Source organism: Cyprinus carpio, chromosome B11 (genome assembly GCF_018340385.1).
Source record: "Cyprinus carpio isolate SPL01 chromosome B11, ASM1834038v1, whole genome shotgun sequence".
Classification (NCBI taxonomy): Eukaryota; Metazoa; Chordata; class Actinopteri; order Cypriniformes; family Cyprinidae; genus Cyprinus; species Cyprinus carpio.
The window spans coordinates 22,309,600-22,333,164 of NC_056607.1; the positions used below are offsets into that span (position 1 = coordinate 22,309,600).

At 33.7% G+C, this 23,565-nt stretch overlaps 1 protein-coding gene across 1 annotated transcript; it reads left to right on the forward strand.

Annotated features, from left to right (window-relative positions):
* Positions 1–1,636: 1,636 nt before the first annotated feature.
* dennd6aa (DENN/MADD domain containing 6Aa) lies at positions 1,637–23,129 on the forward strand. Its single transcript, XM_019075506.2, has 19 exons — positions 1,637–1,997; positions 2,213–2,251; positions 2,348–2,390; positions 9,220–9,332; positions 9,471–9,551; positions 12,497–12,602; positions 14,682–14,761; positions 14,840–14,899; positions 14,987–15,042; positions 15,738–15,860; positions 16,953–17,048; positions 18,159–18,253; positions 18,428–18,493; positions 18,660–18,724; positions 18,806–18,895; positions 20,268–20,321; positions 20,417–20,526; positions 20,880–21,057; positions 22,453–23,129. Exons 1-19 carry the CDS (start codon positions 1,797–1,799, stop codon positions 22,582–22,584), a joined length of 1,788 nt encoding a protein of 595 aa, XP_018931051.1. The 5' UTR covers positions 1,637–1,796; the 3' UTR covers positions 22,585–23,129.
* The last annotated feature ends 436 nt before the right edge of the window (positions 23,130–23,565 follow it).

Here is a 23,565-nt window from a genome sequence, read left to right on the forward strand (position 1 = left end):
AACAAGGACACCTTAAAATAAAGTGTTAATAAAAATAATTTTTAAATATTACATTTAAATTAATTTGTTGTGTCTTTACGGTTTATTAATTTATTTATTTCCATGTTTGTTTGTTTGTTTTTATTTATTCTTAAATTTCTGTCTCATTATATACGATCTAATCATAATGATCACAGCCTTCATGAATATAAGGTCAATTCTAGACCATATTCATGAGGTGCTTGCTGGAATGCCTTTTAAAAACAGCACTGAAGGAGTTCCTTCACTATCTGGCTCAATTTATCCATTTAAAAAATCCAGTAAGTACCTAATGATGCCAAACTGGAAGAGTTTACTTATTATTCATTGACCAAACAGCTCACTTAGCAAACACAGACAGCACATAAACATATGCGTATTGGCAAAATCAAAGCCTTTGGAAGGTACTTCTAGGCTCCCAGTTAACATTACAAGTTATTTATGGAGTTCAGAACCATCCCTGGAAAGTATTTTTGTTTCAGAAATGAGGAGAGGGTTGTAAAGCTAACTCCACCCCCTGTCCCTCTGTTTGGACTTGGAATCTGTGGACTAAATTACACTGAACATCTGTCATACCAAATGGAGTGTGCTGATTTGACTCTAATGTCTTGCTCAGGCTAATCCAATTGCTTTGTCTTGTCCCATAAGAAGTAATTAAGTGATCACTGTTGGAACATCTATATGCAAACAATGGTGCGGTTCAGTGATGCCTGTGACTATATATGACGTTACAGTGCCAGGCCACTATGAACTCCATTCTGCTCTGTTCATTTGATTGAAAATAGACAACAGATCCTAACCTTTTTATTATTTTTAACAAGTGTGCCACAGAAACGTACAACTACAATAGTCTTAAGATGAAACCAAACCACATTTGACCTAAAAATTATATTATCGCATTAAATAAATGACATTAAACATAATCATGCAAAGATGGAATTCAGAAAGGATTATAAGGTTTTTTCATTCTGTACTATAATTAGCTATAATCAGAATTTATGTTTATTGGCCAAATTACACTAAGCAATTAACCTTGGGGGTTGCTATAGTATATATATATATATATATAAATATATATATATATATATATATATATATATATATATATATATATATATACCACACACACACACACACACACACACACACATATATATATATATATATATATATATATATATATATATATACATATATATGTGTGTGTGTGTGTATATATATATAATATATATATATATATATATATATATATATATATATATATATATATATATATATATATATATATATATAAACAAAAAAGTAGTCCTTTTGTCAGTTAAATCTATTAATTTGAATTATTTACAACATTATTGACAACAGAGATAAAGCAACAAAAATATCGGTGCTATTAAAAAGGTACATAGTTTCTGTTTTTTTTTTTTTTTTTTTTTTTTAGTTTGTTTATTGATTGTTGTAAGTGTTGTTAAATTTTTTTGTTGTAAATGTAGTTTGCAGAGAGCATACTTTTTCATGTATATGGTATTTTTGTAATAACACATCAAATCAAATACATACATTTTTACCGCTCGAACTCATCAAACTAAAAGATAAATAAAAGACACACCGTGGCTGCGTGCGCGCTCCCGAAAAAATATTGACCTCGCTCATGACGTTAGCACGCTGTTGACGCAAGCTCCGCCCCTTTCACCCTGGACGTGTTTGCACAGCTCAAGTTCCTCCAGCTTTCACAAATTAAACCGAGTCCGATCACTCCTGGACCGACGGAGGGTATCGCCATGGCCTCTCAGGGGTCTGAAGCACCGGACGAGCAGCTCGAGGAGCCGGAAGATATGAGAGTTTCTCCGGCGGAGGAGATGCCCGTCGATGGGCCTCCGGCGGTAGAGGAGCCGCTACTGCTGCCATGGGACCGCTTCTCCTCCTGGCTCCACTGCATCTGTGTGGTCGGCTTCGATCTGGAGCTCGGGCAAGCTGTGGAGGTACAGCAGACTGTCAGATTAGTACTGTATAAATCATAGTGTCTGCTTACTTGTCATCTGTGAGCTGGCCTGCTAGGCGGCTAACGTTATCTGTGTGGAAGTCAATGGAAAAACTGCTAGCATCAGTGGCTAACAAAAGTAGTTGAGTCATCAAAAATAATAAATAATGTATATTATTAGAAATATTTTCATATTTCACATTTTTTCTGCTGCAGGTGATTTACCCACACCACTCCAAACTCACTGAAAAAGAGGTAACTGTTGTTTTACATTATCCTGTAAGTTTCAACCATGGATATAGATGGTCAGTTTTAAAATATTTAGCTGTTTCTTTGTTTTTCTCATTTCAGAAAACAAGTATATGCTATCTGTCATTCCCAGACTCCAATTCAGGTAAACTGCATTTCCTCACTGTTTTTAAGGTTTTATGGTTCTTCCTGTATCTGTTGTAAATAATAAACAGTTGATGCACAGATGTTTGTCAGCTGTAGATTTAAACCTACATAGCCTAAACTTTTAACATGTTTGACTCCTAAAAGTTTAGATCACACGGTAAGCTGAAAGCTAATGGAGTGTAAGTTTATTAATAAGTGAGCATGTCAGAAGCACTTTTCATAGTGATCATTAATGTACAGTACAGACCAAAAGTTTGGAAACATTACTATTTTTAATGTTTTTGAAAGAAGTTTCTTCTGCTCATCAAGCCTGCATTTATTTGATCAAAAATACAGAAAAAACAGTAATATTGTGAAATATTATTACAACTTAAAATAATAGTTTTTCTATTTGAATATACTTAAAAAAAAAAATTATTCCTTTGAAGCAAAGCGGAATTTTCAGCATCATTACTCCAGCCTTCAGTGTCACATGTAACATCCAGTCTATCACATGATCATTTAGAAATCATTCTAATATTCTGATTTATTATGAGTGTTGGAAAACAGTTTCTGCTGTCTAATACATTTGATGAATAAAAGGTTAAAAAGAACTGCATTTCTTCAAAATAAAAAAATTCCAATAATATATATTCTAATAATATATTTTCTTTACTATCACTTTTTATCAATTTAACACATCCTTGCTGAATAAAAGTATTGATTTTATTTAAAAAAAAGAAAGAAAGAAAAATTACTGACCCCAAATTACTGACCAGTAGTGTATATTGTTATTACAAAATATTTTTTTTTTTAAAAAACATAGCTTCTTTTTTTTTTTTTTTTTTTTTTTTTTTTTTACTTTTTATTCATCAAAGTATCCTAAAAAAGTATCACATTTTCTGAAAAAATATTAAGCAGCAGAACTGTTTTCCAACTTTGATAATGAATCATCATATTAGAATGATTTCTAAAGGATCATGTGATAATGATCCTAAAAATTCAGCTTTGCATCACAGAAATAAATGATTAATTTAAAAGTATAATAAATTTAAAAACAATTATTTTAAATTGTAATAATATATCTCAATATTACTGTTTGTTTTTTCTGTATTTTTGATCAAATAAATGCAGGCTTGATGAGCAGAAGAAACTTCTTTCAAAAACATTAAAAATAGTAATGTTTCCAAACTTTTGGTCTGTACTGTATTTTTGAAGGCTTACATAAAAATGTAATCACTTTTTATATTGTATGTGGGTATTATAAGTGCTCAAAGTGATTAAGCAGTGCAGTCGTAGTGTATTTTCCTGCGGTTAAGGTTTGGTTTAGAGCATTGTAATTCATCTGAGTGAGTACTATGACCCGTGTGTCTTACGTTAATGTGTGTGGGATGAGAGTTTGACATCTCCCTCCAGCAGCAACACCACATGCATATTCAGAAAGACACTCGCAGCGTGGGTCGTGGGGTCTCTGACTCTTCTGTATTAGAGATATTAATGGAGTAGGTCATTGCACACTTGTAGTTGCTTTGTAACAGTGTGTGTTCTGATGTAAATGTATCATGTGAGTTTGTTTCTTCTTGGGAATATATTTAGAGAAATGTAGCATTGCATCAGTGTCTCAGCAATGGATGCTCTGCAGTGAATGGGTGCCGTCAGAATGAGAGTCCAAACAGCTGATAAAAACATCACAATAATCCTCACCACTCCAGTGTATCAATTAATGTTTTGTGAAGCAAAATGGTGTGTGTTTGCAAGAAACGAATCCATCATTAAGGCGTTTTTAACTTAAAACCGTTGCTTCTGTCTAAAATAAAAGTTCATAATGCAAAATAACGCTTCCTTCAGTGAAAAAGTTCTGCACAGATCAAGCACAGTTTACAAGCCAAAACTATTGTAAACAAATATGTGGCTGGATTTAGATGTGAGACGACAACAGGAGGAAGTATTATTACTTTTATTTTTTTAGTGTAGATGTTTTTATAATTTGTTTTAATGTTCTGCATTTGATGTTAACGGTCATCAGCACTGTAAACAGAGCAGTCGGTGTTGTTTTCCACAGTATCAGCTGTGATAAAAATGCCATCTCTGATCTTCACAGATTCAGCTCTGCGTGTTACTTTAGTTTGTAATAACTTGGGTTATTAATAGCGATGCGGCACAAACGAGGAGGAACAGGATTTGAAGATTACGGGAGAGTCCTGTTAATGACGTTGTAAATACGCAAAGAGTTCACTCGCCGCTAGTGAATCCACTCGTGAATCTCCGGGTGTGATATTGATCCTGTTCTTGTCTTTCTGAAACTGGAGAGCCTGCTGTATGAGCAGACATCCTATCCCATCATTCTACTCACTTCAGCTCTCCTACAATACAATATACTACCCTACAGGACGTAGCATGTCTTTTTGTATCATATTTTACAAACTAGTAAAGCAATCTTATCATATACATAAATATACATATATGTATGTATAAATTGGAATGTGTCCTATTTAAAATACTTTTTTTCTGTGCAAAAATAATGGCTGTCATACTTTTTTACAATGATTTACAGAGAAAACATCGTTCAGTGTAACAATAGTTTATGTAACAAAAAAAAAGTCCATCATGTTTCGAACAAGAATCATTAAATTACATTAAAAGACTCTGTTTAAGGATCACAGTGAAGCCTAAAAATGCTAATCAATTACCTTTACAAATAGTTTCCACTATCCATCAAGTTTTTACCCATTTGTAAGCAGGAAGTTTTTAATTGTTTAAATATATTATATTGAAATAAAATATTTTTTTAATATATTTTAATAAGTATTTTGTACATTTTTACATAAATATATGTCTAAGGCTGAATGTTGAAGGAACATTATTTTGACTGTTTTTCACAAAAATTATATGAAACAATACATTCGTAATAAGTATATATAAAAGATGTGGTGTTTGTGTATAAACAAAATGATTAAAAGTGACAGTAAAGATTTCACTCTTAAATAAATGTATCATGGTTTCCACAAAAAAAAAAAAAAAAAATGAAAGAGCACAACTGTTGAAAATGGATAATAAGAAATATTATAATAATAAATGTTTCTTGCAGTAAATCATCATATTAGAATGATTTCTGAAGGATCATGTGACACTGAAGACTGGAGTAATGATGCTGATAAAAATTCAACTTTGGATCACAGGAATAAATTACATTTTAAAAATATATTAAAATGGAAAACAGCTATTTTAAATAAAAAAATATAAATTGTATTTTTATTATATTATATAATATTTTAAACTGCAGCCAAAATCATACAGACCCATTTTAACTGTAACGTACTTAATGGCATCCATTAACCTTGGTAAAGTCACAATATTGCAGTGATTAATATTTATTTTAATTTATTTTTAATTTTATTTCTTGGGCTTAATACACTTAGATGAGACATTCTGCGCTTACAGGATATCTTTTTGTAAAAGGTCTGTATGACAGTAAAATCCAGGTATAACCTGCTAACCAAACCTGACTCGCCTTTTACTAGAGGACATCCGGGTCTCATATCCCATGATTCCTTGTTGCAGTGACTCGCCCGAGCTATCGCCATTGTGCAGTTTTGAAAAAGCCTCTCATCTCTGACATCAGTTTCCTCGTGGAGGGCCGGAGTCAGATGCCGGCGTCTGCGGGTCAGGCTGTGCATATGGATATTTGTGGTGTGCGTTAGTGTCTTCTCTCGCATGCTGTGGGTGAGGCGACCCACTCACGGCGGGAAAAGCATGCGGGTTGCTGTGGCAACAGAGTTCCTGCCACCCCATGTGATGTGAAGAAGTGCGTCTGTTGTGACATATTACGTGCCATTCTCTCTCTCTCTCAGCAGCAATGCAGCCAACTGCGCATTTGTTTCAGTTGTGTTCAGTAAATCTGTGAACGTCTCGCTCACAATGATGGGTGGGAATTTATGTGTGAAGTGCACGGCTTGTTTATACACTGAGAAAATATGGTATTGAAACAACTCTCACTCAGAAATTGCTGGTAAAGTTCACAGATAATTACAAAAAAGACACTTAAACTTGACATTTTGAAATGGTGTTTTCTTGTAAAATGTCCTACAAAAATCAATAACTTCATGAAAGATGATTTTTGCAGTGTAGAAAGCTGCAAGTACAATCTGTTGGAGCTTGTAGTGGGAATATTAATGCTTCAGTTATGAATCAGTTATAAAATTGTCAGTAGCAGTATTTGAATAAACATTGAAATGCTGACATCACAAGCTTGACAGTTTTTGTACTTTACAGAAAAATGCCGTTTTTTTTTTTTTTTTTTTTTTAAGAAGAACTGATATTTTAAAAAAGTATAAAAATGTCTCCCTGTAAAAAAATATTTGTTTCATAGCATTGACATACTAATATAGTTTTATTAATATTTTGAATCAGTTTTTATTTCTATGTCTTTGGTTTTCATTCATTTTTCATTTTATGTCTTCAATTTTAAGTTTAGCTTTTTTAGTGTGCTCTTGTCTTTTTTTAGTATTTATACATATATATATATATATATATATATATATATATATATTATATATATATATATATATATATATATATAACTATCTATATATATATATTATATATATATATTATATATATAGATAGTTATATATATATATATATATATATATATATATATATATATATATATAGATATATATATATATATATAGTAGGTATATATATAGTTTTATATATAGTGTTATATATATATATAGTTATATATATAGTGTTATATATATATATATATATATATATATATTATATATATATATATATATATATATATATAGTTATATATAGTTATATATATATATATATAAATAAAACTATATATATATAGTTTTTATATATATATATAGTTTTTTTATGAATTTTTATTTTAGTTATTTTAGCACTTAAGGTTAAACTAAAACTAGCTTTTTCTTTATTTTATTTAATGTTTATTTTATTTCAAGTCACTATTTTTTATGTTTTAATTTTAGTTTCTGTTTTAGTTAACTATAATAACCCTTTAGTGTTTTCTATGATAAGGCCTTTTTAATTATCATCTTGTAAATGTAAATGTTGACGTCCCAACCATGAATATTTTTGAACAAGCCATTTTGCAGTTTACTTTTGGTAGACCTGATATAAAAAAAAAAAAAAATAGAAATATGTGTATCTATGTAAAAAAAGTTATTCATCTGTCTTTAATGTTGTCCATGATAATGCCCCTTTAATTATCATCTTGCATGTAGCCTTAGTTATTGTTAAAAGCATAATTATTTAATTATTGTTCTGATCATCTTGTGTTGGATTATTTAATGGTTTTCTAGATACAGGATGTAACGAGCATGTATCTGGACGCATGTTCAGCAGCATTAGCCTGTAAATGTTGTGTAAATGTTGTGTAAATGCTGCTTTTGATAGACTCCCGTGGTGTTGAGGAAAGGGTTAACTGAGAGCGTGAGCTAATCCATCAGTCACAGCCCATAGATAGAGCCAGTAATCCGGTTTCACACCGGCACAAACCTCCTTCCTTGTTCCTTGTGGCCCACACACATCACTGAAATAGAGACAAACACACAAACACGGCCGTGCTAGTCTGAACCGGAACAGTCGGTCCGTCCTGAAGACATCTGAATTGATGTAGGAGTCAGAGCTTCTGTTGCTTATTCAGGAATAATCTCCAGATGGTTACTTAACTTATGGATTTTCCATCTGTGTTTAATTTTTTGTGAATGTCATATCCATGTTACACCACATACAGATTTTTTATTTAATAGTTATTAATATAATGTTTTATTATATCATTATTTTATTTATTTATGATTTGAGGTCTGAAGCTTAGTGTTATTTTATAGTGATTTACTGAGTTAATACTTTGTTTTATTATGATATAATGCATTTTATTGTTGTTTATTATTTTTGTATTTTTTTTTTTTTTTTTACATCTGAAGGTTGGTGTTATTCTGTGATTTACTGAGAATTTAAATTATTTTATTTTATTATTAATAATATAATACATGTTACTATTATGTATTATTTTTTATTATTTTGTACTTTATTTTGTATTTCTTTTAGACCTGAAGCTTTAATGTTATATTATATTATATTATATTATATTATATTATATTATATTATTAATAATATATTTGATATGCTATTCTATATTATTTATTATTTTATATTTGTTTTGATTGATTGAATTATTTTTTTTAAGTCTATAGAACTTTGTGTTATTCATAGTGATTCACTGAGAGTTCATGTAGTGATTATAATTGTTTTAAGACCCCATGACTTCAAAATTGACTTTTTCTATTGTTGTATCATTGCTTTTTTTTTTTTTTTTTTTTTTTATGTGTTGGTTTTGAGTAATTTTTTTTTGTTGTTTTTGTGTTCTGGAAAAAAAAACAAAAATGGAAATACAAATGTTAAGTTGGCATACACATTTTAAATGTAATATATTTTCTGGAATTTTGGAAATATACATGGTAACAGAAAAGGAAAATTAATGTCATTGCTACTATTAATTCTCTCACAACTAAATTTAAAGTGCCTTCATTGATTTCAAGTGTGGTTTTGTTGATATTACTGTGATGTAAACTAAAGCCTCTTGGCTATTTTGAAATGCAAAAGCACATCAGTTTGATACCGTGGCCTTTATTTCTGAGAGATGATGCAGAATGGACTGATTCTGCAGCAGCCTGAATATTGTGGCTGAAGTCGGATTTGTTTTGGAAAAAACAAGCACATCAGATGAAAACATGGTTTCACTAAAATGGCCTTGATTCAAGCTGCATAGTTTTGCAGATAAACGTGACCGTTTGTGTCTCTGCTCACAGGTTGTCTCGGTGACACACAGTTCTGCTTCCGTTTCCGGCAGGCCGCAGGCAGGAAGTCGTCACTCGGATGTTTCCTCGACCACTTCGACCGGGACGCGCCGGTCTGTCTCAAGGTCAGTGCTGAGGACGTCAACTCATAAGTCATAACTCAGCCTGTTAATAAAGTAAAGACTGCCCTAAACTGAGATACTTATACTTATGTCTCATTATTATTACTAATATGAAATGTGCTTGTTTTCTTCTTTCCACAGAGAGATCAGGGCTATTACTACGGGTATGTGTACTTCAGACAGGTGCGAGACAAGTCGCTCAAGAGAGGCTACTTTCAGAAGGTACGACCATGATGATTTATTCCTCACATGAACCTTTAAATTCATCACCTCTCCAAACAACATGAGACTGTTGATCGGAGAGGTGATGAATTTAAGTGACATCTGGTATTTGTTATAACATGCAGGTCGCTTCTGGCGGTGCGACAAACGATTCCAGTGAAGTCTTATCCACCCAAGGGCTAATTCCTGGCCCTTTAGTGCCTATTATAACTTATACAACGTCAGCTACATGCATACTGCAGCCAAATTCGGTTGCTTAAAGGGAAGTTCACCCAAAAATGAAAATTCTGACGTTATTTACGCAACTTCAAGTTGTGTGAATTTCTTTCTTCTGCTGAACACAAAAGAAGATATTTTGAAGAGTGTGGGAGAGCAAACAGTTGTTGGTTCCCATTGACTTCCGTCTTATAGAAAAAATGTTTTTAGCTGAAACCGTGGTCCTTACTTACATCATTGCCTGATTACATAAACAAACTGTTGAGTCGTTACTTGGATCAGTTCATTGAAACAAACTGTCTGAAAGAACTAGTTTGTGGAGAAGAATTGTGTTTCCCAGTTTGCCTGAGGCTCTAGATTACAGGGAATAATGTTGTAACTAATGTTCATTTTCTTGCACAGACTGATCGTTTCACTTCATAAGACCTTAATATATTGTGGGTATTAATTTTGTCTTACCTGTATAAGCTTTTTTTTGACTCTCAAGTGACGGTAGCCCATTGACTTGCATTTTATGAATCCAAAATGACCACAGTTTCAGCTGAAAATCTTTTATACTGTATCTTGGATGGACTGAGGGTAAGTAAACTAACAGCAAATATTCATTTTTGGGTGAACTATCCCTTTATGACACACAGTATTTAAATACATATCAGAGTCGTGTCTCTCTTCTGTAGGCGTGATGCAAGAGATCAGAGGGAACGAGGTACATCTTGATTCAGCGTTGCCAGATCTTGCTAGAAAATACTGCGAAAATACCCAAACAAGCCCATAATAAACAACTAAACAAAGCCAAATATTGAAAATAATAACAAATCATTGTGACCTGCTCCTGCGTACTTTATTAACTCGATGAACTGGATTGCTTTATAAGCCGAGCTCAATCAATAAGCCGTGGGAAGTCGTGGCCTAATGGTTAGAGAGTCGGACTCCCAATCGAAGGGTTGTGAGTTCGAGTCTCGGGCCGGCAGGAATTGTGGGTGGGGGGAGTGCATGTACAGTTCTCTCTCCACCTTCATACCATGACTTAGGTGCCCTTGAGCAAGGCATCGAACCCCCAACTGCTCCCCGGGCGCCGCAGCATAAAATGGCTGCCCACTGCTCCGGGTGTGTGTTCACAGTGTGTGTGTGTGTTCACTGCTCTGTGTGTGTGCACTTCGGATGGGTTAAATGCAGAGCACGAATTCTGAGTATGGGTCACCATACTTGGCTGAATGTCACGTCACTTTCACTTGTCACTTTCACTTTTCACTTTCACTTTCAGAGGCGCTTATAATAAATGAACATGGCAACACTTCAAAAGCATGCCCTTCAAAGCAGCTTTCCCAAAAACATAAACACAACAGTCAACGGTGGTGTGGTTAAAATTGCTGAACATAACTAGTCACTTTAATATTAATTTGGTCAAAAATTGTGAATTGCGCAATTTCGGGCAATTTCTGTTCCATAAACGCACGAAATGATAATTTAGGGGATTCACTCTTGTTTTTAAATGTGTGTGTGTGTGTGTGTGTATTTCCCCATTATGTTCCTGTCCTCTACTCTGATTGTTCGAGTGGTGTGTTGTAGTGATTTGAGCAAAGTTGAGTGGTGTTTTTAGACAGCAAGGAGCTTTAAATGGTTTTTGGCTTTGTTTTGGTTCCCATGTCCTTACATTAAAAGTGAAAATCGCCCCCAGCTAAGATCAAGCACAGCACTGAACAAGCCCCAACACTGCATCACCCCAACCGAAGTGTGAGTCTGATCTATCACCAGCGAACGTTGTTCACACCCTAAAAATAGAGGCGGAGATCTGGAGCTTTTCAAGAGCCTTTAATTCTCGTTATTTTTGAAGACGGCGAGTGTTTCGACACCTAAACGCTTTGACACCGGAGCTTTCTGGGGCTTTTGCTGCCCTGCAGCTTCTTATGCAATTCTTGAGGGGATTCACAGCGCTTCAATAAAACCTTGTGGTTTGTGACATGAACGGACACAACCCGGTTTGTTTTCTTTACTAACAGAACCATGTTGCTTACTCTAGATCCTTACCACTCCCTACTGGTTTCAGATGCATTTGAGCAAACATGAAAAAATGTAAATTTGGTCATTAACCCTATAAAGCCTATACGTATATTTGATGCACAAAATTCTACTGATCAACATGTATTTATAATGCAATGCAATACAATTTTTATTCATTGTATTGCATTGCATTATGTTTTGATCATAAAACTAAGCATTTAAATATCATCAAGACATGCAGTATTATTAGGACATATAGCGGACAACTGATATTTATATCATTTTATGTAAGTAGTCTGTTATATTGTTATACTGATTTACATTACAAGCATCAGAATTTCATCATAAATATCAGCATCTGCACTGGATTGCATATTTTTGCTTTATTGTTTTCTAATATATATTCTCACTTATATCATACTATATGAGCCATAAAACCTGATGTATCTCAGTAAAAATACATAGGCCAACATTTTGGGGGCTGCCAAGCCCCTGAAATTACAAAAATCACCATTATTGTGTCATAAAGGTACTTAATGCACCATATTTGAATGTATGCCAGTGTGAATGTACTGCGTAGTATCTGTTTTCTGTGCTGTGGAAGATAAAGGTCATAGCCGAATTATTCCTTTAAGAACCTGTCTGTTATGGCCTGGATCTCGAGAGGATTTCTGAGCTTCATGACATTTCTCTCATCGTGTATGCATGTGTGTGTTTCTCTCCTCCAGTCTCTGGTCCTCATCAGCAAGCTGCCCTACGTGACCTTTTTCCACTCTTTGCTGAAGCTCATCGCCCCAGAATACTTTGAGAAACAGGAGCCGTGTTTAGAGGCCGGTGAGTCCTGAAAACATGGACTACAGACTGTAAAACCAACAGTTATAGTGGTAACAATTTGAAGTGTTTGCTAAAGCAGGCTTCATTACTACTGTGGCTCACATTTAAGGTTAGGATCATTCAGTTTCTTTTTCTAATTGGAAAACTCAGGCAACCACATACCAACACTCACCTCCCCGCCATAGCTTAGCCCCAGAATATCACGCACCTAGCAACTGCATAGCAACACACAGAAAAACACCTTGGCAACTGCATAAAGCATGCAATGACTCAGCACCCCTTAGTAACTGCATAGAAACATGCAACAACAACCTCAGAATATTTTCGTAAATGCATAGCAACAAACAGCAATGTGGAATACCTTAGCAACCACATAGAAACAAACAACAACTCAGAACATCTTAGCAACCATATAGCAACAAACTCAGAACACCTTAGCAACCACATAGCAACAAACAACTCAGAAAACTTTAGCAACTGCATAGCAACATGCAACAACTCAGAACACCTTAGTAACCACATCAACTTGCACCAACAAATCGGAACACCTTAGCAACCACATGGCAACAAACAACTCAGAACACCTTAGCAACTGCATAGCAACGTGCAACAACAACTCAGAACACCTTAGTATCCACAGCAACATGCAACAACAAATCGGAACAGCTTAGCAACTGCATAGCAACATGAAACAACTCAGAACACTTTAGCAACTGCATAGCAATGTGCAACAATGTCTCACAGCACCTTAGCAATTGTGTAACATCTTGCCAACTGTATAGCAACATGTAACAACAACTCAGAACACCTTAGCAACTACATAACTTAGCAACTGCGTAGCAACATGTAACAATAACTCAGAACACTTTAGCAACTGCATAATAAAGTAGCAACTGCGTAACACCTTAGCAACTGTGTAGCAACATGTAACAACTATTCAGAACACCTTAGCAACTGCATAGAAATGTGCAACAATGACTCAGAACACCCTAGCACTGCGTAGCAACATGCAACAATGTCTCAGCTCCTTAGCAAGTGTGTAACACCTTGCCAACTGTATATCAACATGTAACAACAACTCAGAATACCTTAGCAACTATACAACTTAGCAACTGCGTAACACTTTAGCAATTGCGTAGCAACATGTAACAACAATTCAGAACACCTTAGCAACTGCATAGCAATGTGCAACAATAACTCAGAACACCTTAGCAACTGCGTAGCAACATGCAACAATGTCTCAAAGCTCCTTAGCAACTGTGTAACACCTTGCCAACTGCATAGCAACATGTAACAACAGCGCAGGACACCTTAGCAACTACATAACTTAGCAACTGCGTAAGACCTTAGCAACTGCATAGCAACATGTAACAATAACTCAGAACACTTAAGCAACTGCATAGCAATGAGCAACAATAACTCAGGACACCTTAGCAACTGCATAGCAATGTACAACAATGTCTCACAGCTCCTTAGCAACTGTGTAACACCTTGCCAACTGTATAGCAACATGTAACAACAACTCAGAACACCTTAGCAACTACATAACTTAGCAACTGCGTAACACCTTAGCAACTGCATAGCAACATGTAACAACTATTCAGAATACCATAGCAACTGCATAATAACTTAGCAACTGCATAATAACTTAGCAACTGCGTAGCAACATGCAACAATGACTCACAACTCCTTAGCAACTGTGTAACACCCTGCCAGCTGCGTAGCAACATGCAACAACAACTCAGTACACTTTAGCAACTGCATAATAACTTAGCAACTGCGTAGCAACATGTAACAACAACTTAGAACACCACACAGCTACTGCATAATAACCTAGCAACTGTGTAACACCTTAGCAACTGTGTTGCAACATGTAACAAAGAACTCAGAATATCTTAGTAACTGCATAGCAAGATTCCTCCATTATAAAATTGTATGTTCTATATATAATGTTGCCTAATCTTGTTTTTTGCTGAAATCTATGTATCGATGATATTGGATTGATGATGTCACTTTGGAAAAAAGCGTCTGCTAAATGACTAAATGTAAATGATGAATGTGTTTTGTTTTTGTGTTGAGCGTGTAATGACATTGACCGCTGGCCCACGCCGTGTCCGGGGAAGATCCTCACGCTCCCCATCATGGGTGTGGTCATGAAGGTAACTGCTAGTTTCTTTCTTTGTAAGATATCAGCTCAGTGTGTGAATATCAATAGCACTTCTGTCTGCTCTTTTCAGCTGCGCATCCCCACGTGTTACGACAAGCCTGGAACGTCTCAGCTCGTCCAGTCCGCGCCGGTATGAATCGCATGCTGCTGATGTGTTCTGTTCACTGGGGTCACATCAGTTTGCTCTCATGTAATGAGTCTAATCTTTCATTCACAGAGCGACAGTCTGGTGTCCATCATTCTGCCCACCGTCCATGAAGTGGATCTCTTCAGGTAAAGCACGTTTATTGTGTGCTAGTGTGTACATATTGTACTATAAGTCACATTTGGGCTGCATTTGTTTATTGCTTGTCCTCTGGGGCCCCCTGTTGGTGGCTGAGAGAAGTGCAAGTTGTTCACACACACTAGAAGTCTCTTCTACTCACCAAGGCTGCATTTATTTAATCAAAAATACAGTAAAAACAGTAATATTTTAGAAAAAGTTTTACAATTTAATAGAAGTGTTTTCTATGAGAATATGTTTTAAAATGTAATTTATTTCTGTGATCAAATCTGAATTTTCAGCATCATTACTCCAGTCTTCAGTGACACATGATCCTTCTGAAATCATTCTAATATGCAGATTTGCTAAAGAAACATTTCTGATTATAATCAAAGTTGAAAACAGTTGTGCTGCTTCATATTTTGTGGACATCATGATACCTTTAGTTTATTAGGATTCTTTGATGAATAGAAAGTTCGAAAGAGCAACATTTATTTGATATAATAAAGAAATATTGTGTAACATTTTAAATGTTTTTACTGTTATGTTTGATCGATTTAATGCATAAAAGCATGCATTTCAATCTCAAACTTTTGAACTTTAGTGTATTGGTCATAAATCGTTTACAACGATTATATTATGGTCTTGTGAAAAACAAAACCTGTTCATTTCCATTTTCCATAATGTTTTCAACTTTCTGTTGCAGGTGTTTCCATCCAGTGTTTTTTCATATTCAGATGTTATGGGAGCTCGTGTTGCTCGGTGAAGCGTTGGTGGTAATGGCTCCTTCACCGGCAGAATCTTCAGACACTGTGTTGGCACTGGTCAGGTACAGCAAATAATAATAATAAAGTATTTAGCCCTGCCAGCCATGAGAGGTGGTGTTATAGTGATTTTAACTCTTTTTAGAACTCTTAACTGTTAAACCTCTGTACCGTGTGGCCTCTTCTAGCTGGCGTTTGTAAAACAGCGCTTTGATTTTGAATAAATAATCACTATTGATAATTAGTGGAATAAGTAGGATTATTCTATGTAACTAACATAAAAAATATTTTCTTTACTTGGAATAAAAAAATTTGTTGAATTCGTTTTAATTTAATTTAAAATTGATGCACTAAAATTAAAAAAAAAGTAAAAAAAAAAAAGTAAAAAAAAATGTTTTTATATGGTATACAATTCAATTGATGTGTTGTTTTACAATCCATCCATCCATATTTTAGAGCTGAATCTTGAAGTGATCACAGCTCTGTATGCCTGCAGCTGTCCAGTATTTGATATGACACTAAATGTTTGCCTAGAGTTGTTGACGACTTTACTCTGCATTAAAAATAATGCAGGATGAAACTTGTTTCTTTTATATCATCAACATCATGTTTCTCTCTGATTGCACATGAAATGTTTTTAGAAATGCAAATTGGCGAGTGAACTCTAGACGTGCACAGAATTCAAACAACCGTCATTCATCAGCTCTTCCTTTGTGTTTATTAAATTAGAATAATTGGATAATGCTGTCTGCTGATAATAGAAGTATATTGCATTTTAATGCAATTCTGTTATTTAAATCCATTCCAAAGATTTCTGCAGATTCTTCCCTCAGAACTTGTGCTAAAAAGTCCAAATTCAGTGAGCGTCCAAGCACAAGGGGTGTAATGCAGTACTGAACAGCAGACAGATCGCTGAGTTTCTGGAAGCTGAATGTTTCTAGAGTCACATGCTGTGGTCGACCTTGAAGAAGGGCAGCTAGATAAGTCTGAAGTCACGTGATGTGTGTGATATAGAGACTCCAGGGACACTGTTACGCAGCACACAAACTCAGTAGTGTTTACCGTGAGCAGAATATTCTTGACCAATAAAAGAGCAGATGATGACTTCTAGATCACTTTCTAAAAATCCAACCCTCTCTGTCTCTGTCTCTGTGCAGCTGTATCTCTCCTCTGCGCTACTGCAGTGATTTCCGGCCGTACTTCACCATTCATGACAGTGAGTTCAAGGAATACACCACTCGAACGCAAGCTCCGTAAGTAAACCACGGGTAAAACATCACATGTGTGAAAAAAGAAATTGGATGTGAGGTTTTTCTAATTATTAATATATATTATATATAAATTGTTATATATATTATATAAATTGTGTTTTGATTAAATTAAAATTGTAAATAATTACAATTTATTTGTTAATATATTGTATTCAATGATGAAATATTTATTTGATATTCTATTAATAATAAACATAATTATATTAATATAATTTGAGTCCATTTTAGATATATAAATTATTTTTTCAAAAAGAAAATAAATAAAAACCAGTGAAGAAGGACCGTCCCTGTCCTTATTTTTATATAAAGCACTCTATATAATAACATTTGTATAATGTAATTGTTTTCATCACATTTATTCATACATTTCATACATTTAACTATAATTTATTTATAAAGACAGATAATAGACTGTATTAAATATTGACATATTTTATTATAATAAATGTAATTTATTGTGAAATGATTTTTTCCAAAAAAAAGCTAAATAAATAAATAATTTTGAGCATTTTGAGTTGCTGTTTAAGTTTAACCTACAATATATGAATGTTTCTAGCAACTGTATAAGTTCATTGTTTTCATTAAATGTATTTATTTTGCTATAATTTGTATATATTATTATATTTAATATACAGTATGAAATATATTATAATAATATAATTTAAATGTGTTTTTTCAAAAAGCAAATGAAAATAAAAAAACAGTGAAGTAATTGAGGTACTATGCATGCTCCTGTAATTTAATTGCTCCTAAAATCTAATTGTTTTCATTAAATATATTCATAATTACAATTATTTAGTTTATTAATGTATTTAATATACTGTATTAAATATTTTAATATTAATTTCATTTTACTATAATATTTTATTGTTATAAATGTATTTTATTTTAGTATAATGAAATTATAAATACAGTAGCATGTATGTTAAAGTGTGTAGTAGTGTGTATTTCCCGTGTGTGTGTAATATTAATTTCTCGTTCCTTTGACCTACAAACACAGGGTGTAATTCAATCAGTGTCACGATTAATGATCGTATGACAGATGAGATGCTGTTCTGCGTTCAGATTGAAATACGCTGTGTTTTTCTGCAGGCCTTCAGTCATCCTGGGAGTTACAAACCCATTTTTTGCCAAAACTCTCCAGCACTGGCCTCACATCATCCGCATTGGAGACATGAAGCAAGCAGGTTCTGACCTTTAACTATCATCTAACTGTGTGTAGAATAAGACTGTGATGTATCTGAGGAATATTATAACTGTCAAAATTACATGTAAATATGTTAAGTTATCATTAAAGATGGTTGCTGGTCATTGAACATGCTTTGTTCTTTATTATAAAATCATCATTTTTTTTTTTAAAGGTGAGATGGCCAAACAAATGAAAGTGAAGAAACTAAAAAATCTGAAGACTTTGGACTCGAAACCTGGTGAGACTTCAAATGAACTCCCGAGAGTTTCTCATTTATTCTGTTTTGTGTTCATACAAATCTAGTCTCTTACCGATAAACTCCGAACTGTAAAAGCAAATAAAGAAACAAGAGTGAGCATTTGTCAGAGTATGTGAGTGTTTATTGGTGTCACGTCTGTTCTCAGGTGTCTACACTGCATATAAACCCTTCCTGAACAAAGACGAGGACATTATCAAGCAGCTGCAGAAGGTGAGTCTCTCTAGTGTACTATATCACTGCTAAAACATTCAAGCGCATCTATTAATTCAGTGTTTCTGCGGTTAACATCAGGGAGTCCAGCAGAAGCGCCCTTCAGCGGCCCAGAATGCAATTCTGCGTCGATATTTCCTGGAACTCACGCAGAGTTTCATCATACCACTGGTAGGAACGTTTCTTTGCATGCAAAATCAGTCACACGACAGTGATAATGTTAACTAAAACTGTTAAAAATCACTTGTTAATTGAAATAAAGCTGAAATAAAATAAAACATAAATATTGCATACGTTTTTGATTTTAAACGTTAACAAAATTTAGTAAAGTTGCCTTCGCAACTACAGTACAGGTCAAAAGTTTGGAAACATTACTATTTTTAATGTTTTTGAAAGAAGTCTCTTCTGCTCATCAAGCCTGCATTTATTTGATCAAAAATACAGAAAAAACAGTAATATTGCGAAATATTATTACAACTTAAAATAATAGTTTTCTATTTGAATATACTTTAAAAAAATAATTTATTCCTGTGATGCAAAGCTGAATTTTCAGCATCATTACTCCAGCCTTCAGTGTCACATGTAACATCCAGTCTATCACATGATCATTTAGAAAATCATTCTAATATTCTGATTATATGTATTATGAGTGTTGGAAACATTTCTGCTGTCTAATATATTTGATGAATAAAAGGTTAAAAAGAACTGCATTTATTAAAAAAAAAAAAAAAAATTCTAATAATATATATTCTAATATTATATTTTCTTTACTATCACTTTTTATCAATTTAACACATCCTTGCTGAATAAAATATTGATTTTATTTAAAAAAAAAAAAGAAAGAAAAAAAATACTGACCCCAAATTACTGACCAGTAGTGTATATTGTTATTACAAAATATTTATATTTTAAAAACATAGCTTCTTTTTTTTTTTTTTTCTTTTTTTTTTTTTACTTTTTATTCAAAGTATCCTAAAAAAGTATCACATGTTCTGAAAAAATATTAAGCAGCAGAACTGTTTCCAACTTTTGATTTTGATTATTAATATTAGTATTATTTTTATTTGTTAATGTGATAATGATCCTAAAAATTCAGCTTTGCATCACAGAAATAAATTATAATCTAAAGTATAATAATTTAAAAACAATTATTTTAAATTGTAATAATATTTCACAATATTACTGTTTTTTCTGCATTTTTGATCAAATAAATGCAGCCTTGATGAGCAGAAGAAACTTCTTTCAAAAACATTAAAAATAGTAATGTTTCCAAACTTTTGGTCTGTACTGTATATGAAATAAGTACTAAAATGACTAAAAAATAAACCTGAAATAGAAATAAAGCTAGATAGAAAGATTTAAAACAGCATAAAAATGACAAAAGCACATAACAAAATTATTAAAATGAATGAAGTAAAGTAACACTGTTATTCTGAATGCCCTGAAGACATGATAAATGCATGCTGTAATGAGTAATGAAGTCTCATGCTTTAAATTCCAGACAGTAGATTCAGGATAAAATATAATGTTATAATTATTGCAGGAGCGTTATGTGGCCAGTCTGATGCCTTTACAGAAGAGCATCTCTCCCTGGAAAGTAAGACCGATTTCTTGTTTCCAGATATGTTGCTTTGAAATGAATAGATTTTACAACTTTAATGAATGCTCACAATGTCTTGTCTCATTACCCAGAGTCCTCCGCAGCTGCGGCCGTTCAACCAGGAGGAGTTTATGAAAACACTGGAGAAGGCCGGACCTCAGCTCACCTCACGACTCAAAGGAGACTGGATCGGCCTCTACAGGTGCAGATTTGTATAATAATTCTTATATATAGTAGAATATCATTGTTTTTGCCTAAATATTTGTCTGTTTTCAGCATTGATAATAATCAAAAGTGTTCCTTAAGCAGCAAATCATCATATTAGAATGATTTCTGAAGGATGATGGGATACTGAAGGGTAGAGTAATGATGCTGAAAATTCAGCGCTGCATCACAGGAATAAATTACATTTTACAATATATTAAAATAGATAACCGCTATTTCAAATTGTAATAATATTTCACAATATTGGTCTTTTTTCTGTATTTTTGAGCACATAAATGCAGCCTTGGTGAGCAGAAGAGATTGTAATGTTTCCAAACTCGACTCACGCAGGCAGTTCCTGAGGTCTCCGAACTTCGACGGCTGGTTCAGGAACCGCAGGAAGGAGATGATGCAGAAGCTGGAAGCTCTTCATCTGGAGGCGCTGTGTGAGGAAGACCTGCAGCTGCGGATACAGAAACACACGGAGGTGGAGACGGTCGACCTGGTGCTCAAACTCAAGGAGAAACTGGTGAGTACTGCACTCAATATGTGTGATTTAAAAAAACGGTTCACCCCAAAATGAAAATCTGCTGAGTATGTGCTCACCCTCAGGACATCCGAGATGTAGATAAGTTTGTTTCTTCATCAGGTTTGGAGAAATGTAGCATTGCAGCAGTGTCTCAGCAATGAATGCTCTGCAGTGAATGGGTGCCGTCAGAATGAGAGCTGATAATATTGTTAAATGGCTTCAAATCTGATGAAGAAACAAGCTCATCTATTGTTTTGAAATGCCTGAGACAAAATGTGATCTGGTTTAATTACATCCCTGCATCGTCTCACACAATTAACAATCATGAATACAAATGCACGATATAGATACAGCATTTCTTTTTGCGTCTCATGAAATTTAATATGTAGGAAAAAAGTCTTGCATGCATGTCTGTTTGTTTCAACTTGTTATTTAATAACTGATATTTTACCCCAGTTTCACAGGAAGTGAAGATGAAAACATGGAAAGGAAATATTTTATTCGATATTTCAGTTTAATTCACAGCTTTGGTTGGAAAAATAGCTATTATCACATGCACTGGAAAACAATGGTGTATAGATGATTTTCACTCAGAAACTGCTCCAAAAATTAAAAAGAAACAGCAAATAGCATTGAATTAAATGTGAAATTGTGTAGTAGAAAGACCTTTAAAACACTTAAATAGTCTTTGTTGAATTTTTTTGGTTTTATTTTTTAATTTTTATTGTACTATTTCACTTAGGAATTGCATGTAAATTTCACAAAGAAACTGCAAGTAACTGAATGAAACATGATTTTTAAAGTTATATTTTTGGTAAAACATGCTTTAGTAGTCTATAACATGTACAGTGTAGGAAACAGTTTCTCTCTAATCGCTAGTGAATTTCACAATTAATTACAAAGAAATGGCAAGTAACACTGAACATTTTGAAGTAGAAAAACTGAAAATAGTATTTTCTTGTAAAATGTACACCAAAAATCTGTTTACAGTTTAGAAATAGTTTTTTACAGTGTTGGAAACAGTTTTGCTTAGATTGATAGTAAATGTCAAAATTAAATTACTAAGAAAAGGCATTGAATTAAACCTGAAAATTTGAGGTAGGAAGACTTTTTCTTTTAATTTTATTTTGTAAAACGTGCGTCAGTAATCTTTGTTTACAACTTACAACGTCGGAAACCGTTTCACTCAGAATTTACTACATTTCAGTTATAAAGAAAGGCAAGTAATTGAATTAAATGTGAGATTTTTAAGCAAAAAAGACTGAAATAGTATTTTCTTAACTTTACTCCAATAATCTTTGTTTTATTTACAACTTTGAAAATCATTTTTACAGTGTGTACGTCGATTGCATAAATGTATTTCACTATATACGTTGGTTTTTCATCTTGTCTCAGACTCAGGCCGAGAAAGATCAGCTTCCTGTCAAACCAGGAACTCTACCCAGACTGCAGGCCCATATCGAGAACATCATCCTGACTCTTCCAGAGGACCTGCAGGGCATCTTACACAAACCACCGAGCCCCTGACCCTCAGCCAGCACTGACAGACCTGAGCAGAGCGCACACGAACCCGCCGGACTTCCACGCGTGTGTCGCATTTGCTGCCCTTGAACGGACAATGCTGGCATTGCCAAAACCGCACAGGAAGTGACTGTGCCTGAGCGCGAGAGGAGTGAATGATGGCAGAATGACACACGGGTGTCCCCGGACACATTCTGAGTCTTTATGCTGTACGTCTCACCGTGTGAGATTAACATTCCCTTTGCTTTTAAACAAGAAGATGCTGTCAGGGAAGAGAGGTCTGGGTCTGAATGGAGATCTGTGGATGATTGTGCTGTGACACCAGAACGTCTGGAGGAGGAACATCAAATCTGCTTCATGAGAGTCCAGGGAACCTCATGAAACCTGTCAAGAACATGCCCAGGTCATATTTCACCCCAAAATGAGGAAATTTTTTTTTTGTGCAAAGAAAATGAAGCCTATTTGAAGCCTGTTATATATATTAACACAGTGGTATTGTTTTTGTTATAATCAGGTTTTTCACCTGAACTTCAGGGTGTGTGTGTATATATATGTATATATATGGTGTGTATATATATATATATATATATATATATATATATATATATATATATATATATATATATATATATAATTTTTTTTTCTAATTATGATAATTATCATTATTGCATAATGTAATGGAAAAAAAAACAAGACAACAATTACTGAAATAATATTTAGCAATTTAATACTTCACAATGTAAATATGTAAGTTCTGTCAAAATGGAATTTGTTGCATTGTTGCATTACAGTAATGATATTTTATATTTTCATGGTAATTAATCACCACTGAGTTTTCAGTTTAATTTAATTTTTTTTCCATTGTATTAAAATTGCAATTTTTTTACATTGTGGTATTTGCATGATAATTAAACACATTTCCTCAGTTATCTTTACTATAATGCAACAAATCTCTTTTTTACGCGTCACAGAATGACATACTGAAGT